This window comes from Pleuronectes platessa, chromosome 11 (genome assembly GCF_947347685.1).
Source record: "Pleuronectes platessa chromosome 11, fPlePla1.1, whole genome shotgun sequence".
Lineage (NCBI taxonomy): Eukaryota > Metazoa > Chordata > Actinopteri > Pleuronectiformes > Pleuronectidae > Pleuronectes > Pleuronectes platessa.
In genome coordinates this window covers 8074902-8082570 of record NC_070636.1, presented here as the reverse complement: position 1 = coordinate 8082570, position 7669 = coordinate 8074902, and the positions used below count along the sequence as shown (strand labels likewise).

The window sequence follows — 7669 nt, the reverse complement described above, 5'->3', positions numbered from 1 at the left end:
ATATTGGCGAGGAAATCCAGACAAAGATTGACATAAAATGCAAATTTACAACAAAAAAAGGAATTATGCAAAAGGAACAAAAATAAAAACGTGTTTAGATGTGGACGAGCACAGTGGTCGTCATGCTCATGAGGGACAGATGAGACATTCTGTTCAAACTGACCGGATGCTGGAAGAAGTTGCTCTTTTGTCAGAGCGGCTTGCATCTACCCCCCCCCCCACCCACCCACATCCCCTGGAGGTGGGAAAACAACCTCAGTTCAGTAACAGTGGCACCGTCGTCCTTCTCCGACCGACAGCTCTCTTTGAAACAGCGACACATCGGAGTGACTGTCCTGCCGCTCGTCAGTGATTGGTTAACGGCTGCTGCAAAGTTTCACGAGAAATTCCTTTTCACTGAGAGTCAGACGAGAAACGAGATTTAAAAATCGATCGCCTAGCTCTGGTCCCGGGAAACAACATCCACCAACCAGCTCCTCTGAAACTCACTAACTAGCATGTGCCACCTTTAGAAGAGGGTTGTGGGCCTGGTTATTTCTTTACTGGGAGCAGTGACACCCTCCACTGGCTATGGAATAAATCAGGAACATAAACCTCCAGAAAATTACCAATTGGTTTGTGTGGCACCACGTTAACTAATGACTTTCAGAGGCGGCTGCTGCGATGCCTGCACAGAGCCAGGGAAGCCGTTTCCAGTCGGGCTTCGCATCAACTGTTTTTCCTAATATGTCGAACATCATCGTTAAAACAACCGGAAGGCGGTTGTTCTCCGGCAGCAGCGAGGAAACAGTTCAGCGCCGATGCTGCGCTGCTTCAAGCGGAGAAGTCGGTTTTGTCCCAGAGAGGCTCACTCCCTCGTTCTCTCTCTCTCTCTCTCTTCCAATGAAACGCCCGCTCGTCTCCATTTCACAAACAGTTACGTCATCTGCAAAGCTTAAAAAACACATGCACCTCCAGCATTTTATACAAGAGTATGATACAAAATAAGGCATTTCATTGTGTTAAGTATTCATGTTGTGTTTGAGTGTTTTCTGCATGTGTGTGTGTGTGTGTGTGTGTGTGTGTGTATATATAGCAACCACATATAAATGTCGTTTCCTGCCCGCCTATAAAAAGACTGCAAAAAACAAACATAAAGTCATGATAACTCTTACTTAAAATATATATATTTGTCATATATATTTACGTATATATTCATATGTAAAAAAAACAAAAACAAAAAAAAAAAGGTAAGAGGGGAGGAGAAGAGCCCAAGAGGTCCCTGTGACGGGCCAGTTCTCAAAACCCCCCCCACCCCCCCCCCCCCGTTCAACCCCCTCATTCCATGACCTCGCCAGGCGCCACGGTGACCAGCTGCAAGGGGATCTCCTGATTGGCTATGAGGTCGTGGGCGGTGGCGGTCTGGAGGATGAGCGTGGTGCCGTCCGCTGTGATGACGGTGTCGGTGGTGGACGGGGACGTGGCGGACGGAACCCCGCCCTTTTTATTCTGGTGAGTCTTTATGTGCTTGGCCAGGTGGTCGCTCCTCATGAACCTCTTGGAGCACTCTGTGCACACAAACTTCTTCTCTCCTGCGACATCCACCAATCACAAAGATCAGAGAGAGAGAGAGAGAGAAACAGAGCAACCGATTAGATGGACACATTAAGTTAGATCGTCCCCACAGTGCTGGTGCTGACATGAACATGTCGGCCAATCAGTAAGAAGACTGCAGCGAGAGGCCAAATACCAGTTTCAGATCATTTACAGTCACGACACAGTTTGTCCAGCAGAGGGCACTGGTGAGTAAGGGTTAGGCTCCTGAAGTGTCCCACATCATAATGGAACATGATTTTAAAATAGCACATTAAATGTAATTTACCTTTTCCACAGAAATTTGAAAATAGAATTATGAAAAACCCAGAGAGATAAAAAATACCTCTGATTGAGTGAAGTGATCAACATTTAACGTCACACTGATAAAGTGAAAGTGAAACTAAGAGTAGAACACTTCCTGAAGGCTCGATTACCCACCAGATATTTGAAGAGCAACCAACGAGGGTTGTGTTTTTACTGATGTTTGTCTGAATGCTACCGAATTATTAAAAAACTACTGAACCAGTTTTCTTGAAACTTTGGAGCAGATTTGATTGGATTTGATCCACTATTTTGTTTCTAAACACTTTCTGTTAATTCTCACAAAATAATGCAGAGCTCTTAATAAAATGAATCAATGATGAATCTCAATAACTTTATAGTTAATACAATGATGAAGTGGCCAATCAGCCGTGTGTCCTTCTAGTCTGAGGAAACAGCTTTTTAAGACTTTTCCATATCTGCAGATGATGTGAGTTTCACTCTGGAAACTGTTCCAGACAAATCTGTCGACTCATTAATTCTCACAGGACACGTTGTCAATCACTTCTGCTCACTGTAGTTACTTAGTGTCTTAGTGTCAATCTGTATTGACTAAAGGTCAGCTCATAATTAGCCCCTGGTGATTATTAGCAGCAGAAGGTTTCACTCTCTCACTTCTCAGATACTGTATCTCAGCTACAGACAAATATCGACATTAATAAAGAAAACATCTCATCTGCTATGTTTAGCAACAACAGGAACTAAAAATGAAAGTATTTCTTATATGTTTATATCATTGGACAGGAAGCAGCGATAATGTTCCTTGGTCAATGCTTTAAACAGGAATTGAAGAACTTTGACTCTATAATGGTTCTATACAACGACGAGGAGTGTGGTCTCACCGGTGTGTGTCCTCCTGTGTCTCTGCAGCTCGTCGCTCCTGGTGAACCTCTTCCCACAGAACATCCAGTTGCAGACGAACGGCCTCTCCCCGCTGTGCCAGCGCAGGTGAGCTCGGAGATGGGACGTCTTCCCGTAAACCTTCCCGCAGCCGACGATGTGGCAGATGTGCTGCTTCTTCTTCCCCATGCCTGAACCTCTGTGACACGGGAGGAAATATGTGGAATGAGCAGAAGTTCAATAAGGATAGAAAAGTAATAATCTTACATCTCTATGCTTATAAACAACTAAGCACAACATTTGCTTTCTCACGCAAATAGATACTGTTGATTTGCACATGAATGGGAAATATTCCTGTTGTTTAAACAATGTATATGACATCATTCACCAATACAATTAACATATCCTTCATTTTACTGTCGATAGGAGGATTAGAAAAGTTTTAGGATGTAGTTAAGTTCTTCTGACCCTTTTAACCCTTGGATGTTAAATATTTACAAATAAACAGAGGAACTTTACATCTAAAGCTGATATATCTGTAGGTTTTACGTGATTATCTGTGTGTGTTGCATCTTTCTCACCGTCCTCCAGACTCTTTGCAGTTGGGGCAGGTGCAGGCGACCCTGCGCAGCCTCTTGCCCTCCCCGCTCTGCGCATCCATGTCCTCGTCTCCGATCTGCACGCGCAGGTTGTTCAGGTCACTGGGGTTCAGAGTGGAGTCTCCGCTCAGCTGCCACTCCTCAGAGTCGGGCTCCTCTTTTATCTGTATACCTGAAACGGGGAAGGAAAGTTTGGATGTAGTAGGTCCTTCAGAGGTTTGCACATCACAATGTATAATAATGTGTGTGAACGTGCAGGTGTCTCGTACCTATTGGACTGTTGGCATCATCTCCATGCGTGTACTGAATTCCGCCTTGTGTGATGGAGTTGACTGTGACGGTCTGGAGGTTGGGTAGGTTCATTTGTCCTGCTTGGCCCAGAGGGAGGGTCTGAACCGGGGCTAGGGTCAACTGCTGGGCCTGACCCTGGCCCTGCGGCAACTGGAGCCCCTGGAGTGATTGAACACCCTGAACCTAGAGAGATGGACCAGATGTATTTGAGTATTGAAACTATTCACATCACAAAAACACATTTCCTTTCTGTAGGTAACTTGAAGAAAGGTCCTGCACACTTCTTGCAGCTCACCTGGAACGTCTGCCACTGAATCTGTCCAGTAGCAGAGACTGTCTGGGCCTGGATGAGGAAGGTCCCGGGGTTGACCAGCTGCACGCTCTGCAGAGTCTGTCCCGACAGGTCCTGGCCCTGAGCCACCTGGGCTACCTGGCCCTGACCGTCCCCAGACAGATGCAGGATGGGTTGGGACATCGTGGTGGCGTTAGACGACGACACCTACAGGGAAGAGAAAACCGAAAGATGAACTCCACACAAAAGGCTGTTTAACTGATTACTGTGAAGGAGGAGCTGGTTTTACACGTCAGTGGAGATTCAACTTTAAATCACAGAAATGAACCGAAGGTTTGACCATTTTCCCACAGATGCAGAATTTAGTTTTGGTTTAAATTTGAAACTTATGAATACAATCTGACATGTGATCACTTTAACAAAGGAAAATGTTTATATATGGGTTTGTAAAATAAATTCCATCAGACAGTGTAATAATCAAAGATTCAGTTGGATGACATTTTTTTTTTAATTCTCTGTTATCACCTTAAAGAAGTGTTTTCCACTGTTTTAGGTTCATGATGATTAAAACAAATCCAATCAGTGTTGTTCCAACCCGTCTTGACTACTGCTAGATATTATTCAATATTTAGATACAACTAGTGATGTCATACCTGAGTTATAACAATGGAGCCATAACAACAGTCACTTTGAGGGAGATGGTGGTTTTAAATTATACCCTTTTTTCTTTTAACCACAAAATGTGCACACTGCCATAAAATAACACTTCCAAAGTAAAACATGTTCTGATGAAAACTTCAGGATGGTCCCTCAACATGTTTGGGGTTTTCTGCACCATGTGTAACCAACACATTTTGGAAAGTACCAAAATGTGAGTGATTAAATAATAACTACATGATCCCTCAGATTTATCCCAGGACAACTTCAGGCTGTCCTCACCTCCAGGCTGGAAACCACAGCGTTAGAGCCTGCAGGCGACATGACACTAAAGGTAATGTCCCCTCACCTGGATGTGCTGCAGGTGGTTGTGGGAGTTGAAGTTCTCCGAGGAGGAAGGGTCGGACACCCCTGCGGACACGGCGGTTGCTTGAGTCAGGACCCCGGTGCCGTCGATGGTCTCGATGAGATGGGAGGAGTTGGAAGAGGTGGTGGTGGTGGTTGGCACGTAGAGCTCGTGGTTGGCGTGGCTCACCGTCACCAGCGAGTGTTTGGTATCCTGGGTCTGACTCTCCAGCGCCTGGCTGCTCATGATCAACTGGCCCTCGGGGGTCACCGCGGTTGCGATGGGGACCGTATGCGCCCCCGTGAGCCCTAGTGACTCCAGGTCCACACTGTTTATGGGGACGAACGTGATGTTGCCGGGGAGGCCTACCGAGCTGGTGTACGAGGTCCCTCCAGCCAGCGAGACGCCTTGGATCGACTGCACCTGCCCCGCCTGAGTGAGGAGGTCTGTGGTCGATGTGGTCCCGATGCTGACCTGAGTGCCGTCCTGGAGGAGGTGGATCTGCCCCGTGCCATCGTCCATCCCGTGTGACGAGAACCCTGAGAGGGTCCCATCGGCATTTTGGATCTGGGGGATGACCTGAGGAAGGCAGCCACAGCTTAGGGCAAACTCATCACCGGGATCAGTAAATCGACGGTATTTAAAACTTGCGCTGGGCTCTTCTTACCTGATACTGAATGCCTGACACTCCATTGGCTGAAACGTCATTCCCGGATGCTGTGACATAGATGGGCTGGTTGGAAAGACCCCCGAGCACGTACTGCCCGTTGGACGTGACGATGCCCGAGTTTTGAATGTGAAGAACTCCCTGGTCCTCCTTCCCGGAGGAGACAGGAGTCAACACCTCCCATCGGTCGCCCGTCAGTTGAATGGCTGACATATCTGTCGTCTGGGAGCAGAAAGGAAACACTGGTTAACAGGGCCACATCACACTTCTGCAAGGGGATCACAGTGGGGGGGCAGATATAGATGCTGATAACATGGAGGAGATAGTAAACGAGGATCACTTAGAAGACGGGAGATACAATCTGCAGCTCATGGAGGAGATAACAGGCTCAGCAATGGTGGAGAGCCGGGTGTGGGGGATGGGTGGCTGTTACAACACTACTCAACGCTACTGTTTTGATTATGGAGGCTTCCCCTGCTCCGTGAACACATCCCCGCCGCCTCCCAGCCCAAGGTGCACCGGCTATCTCCCGGCGAGCCGACCCAAGTGACTGACTTCAGTGTCCTACCCACTATGGGCGGGTTCTACAGGGGTAAAGTGGGTGGCCGTTATTGAGGGGATCACAGGAAGTGTACGGCTTTCACCCCATGCCATCAAAATTGTAAAACGTGTGAACTCCATGCTCTGGAAAAAAAAGCCCAACCAGCAAGCGAGAGAGACGGGCTAGAAAATGTCGGATACCTGTGTTTCCGCAGCGCCGCCGGGTTGCAGGAACTCGCTTTGACTGCTGTCCACGTCCGCGGACGCCATTTCTCCTTGTTTCCGCGGCTGCTCGGGCGCTAGCAGGGAGCGAGGGGGGAACTCGGCGAAACTCTGTAATCTTCGACTCCTGGCTGCCGGAAAAGCCCGCAAAGCATCCCCACGCTCCGGTCCAGAGGGGGCAGGCGGCGAAATGCAACTTTGCGGAAGGTGCTCCGGGGAGATTCGGGCCCAGATCGACTGTTTACTTTGTCAACTCCGTGGCTAGCCTGCTAGCTGCGCGGCTAGCTAACCATATCTAGCTAGTTAGCCGCGGAGCAGGAGATAAAAAGACGCGGCAGTCGTCGCTGTTTTCCGGACAAACTCACCGAGTAGTCGCGCTTTTCGACGCGCGGAACGCTTGCGGGTCGGTCATAGCGCGGCGGGCGGCACGCGGCGGGCTAATCGGATCTACAGAACTCCGAACATGATTGTTTTATCAAAGGCGGGCTAGTGTTGATCGGTGAATTCGGGTCGATTTTTTTCTATTTTGATTGACGGTGCGGGAAACACAAAAAGGTGGGACCAACGCGCTTGACCGTCCAATTTGCATCGCATTACAGGACGTCCCGCCCTTCTTCTCTGAGCCCATTGGCTGGGCGGGATGCGAGGTGGCACCTCATTGGCTAAGCGGAACGTCGATCGTCATAGGGGTTTTTTACAGGCCGTGTGCTTCCTGTTTGTTGTCGAAGAGGAATTCAGTCGCTTGAGCGTAAACGGAGACAAATGGAGACCAGAGGGCGTCTGAGTGCAAATTAAACACTTTATTTGATCGTTCCGTGCAAAAATAAAGCTGTTTACCATGTTGTGATTGTTGGTTTGTCTGCTTCCTGTGGCGCTTCCTGTCGGAATAACTCGTTAAAGTGTGTTACTTTATGTTCGTCAGCTGGCCTACATTATACTACGATCAAAAAGTAGCACCAACTTCTAAAAAAGCTTCAAGTACATAACAATCAGAAAAAAAATTACTCTCAGTATTACTTAATTAAAAGTCATTATATTCACAAATGAAAATACACCACATTATACTGTTATTATACAGTAGTATGAAAAACCATCCTGTAAAATTTACCTCCATATAAAATCTAGGCACTAGTTAATATTTGAAATATACTAGATTTGTAGTTTATATATTTGGTTATACAGTTATATGAAAAACTGTCCCACTACATACTGGCAGACTTCAAATTTACCTCCATGTTAAATTTAAGCACCAATTAATATTCAAAATGAAAATCTGAGCCCTTACTCTCTTTTGTTGTTCCCCTGAACACTCTCTCAAA

At 47.2% G+C, this 7669-nt stretch overlaps 1 protein-coding gene across 1 annotated transcript; it reads right to left on the bottom strand.

The window, feature by feature from the left end:
- Window positions 1–1295: 1295 nt before the first annotated feature.
- On the bottom strand, window positions 1296–6875 carry LOC128451199 (transcription factor Sp3). The gene is made up of 8 exons (XM_053434989.1): window positions 6330–6875; window positions 5589–5810; window positions 4925–5500; window positions 3922–4125; window positions 3605–3809; window positions 3318–3507; window positions 2739–2935; window positions 1296–1571 (listed from the first exon to the last, which is right to left on the bottom strand). Exons 1-8 carry the CDS (start codon window positions 6396–6398, stop codon window positions 1318–1320), a joined length of 1917 nt encoding a protein of 638 aa, XP_053290964.1. The 5' UTR covers window positions 6399–6875; the 3' UTR covers window positions 1296–1317.
- Window positions 6876–7669: the final 794 nt, after the last annotated feature.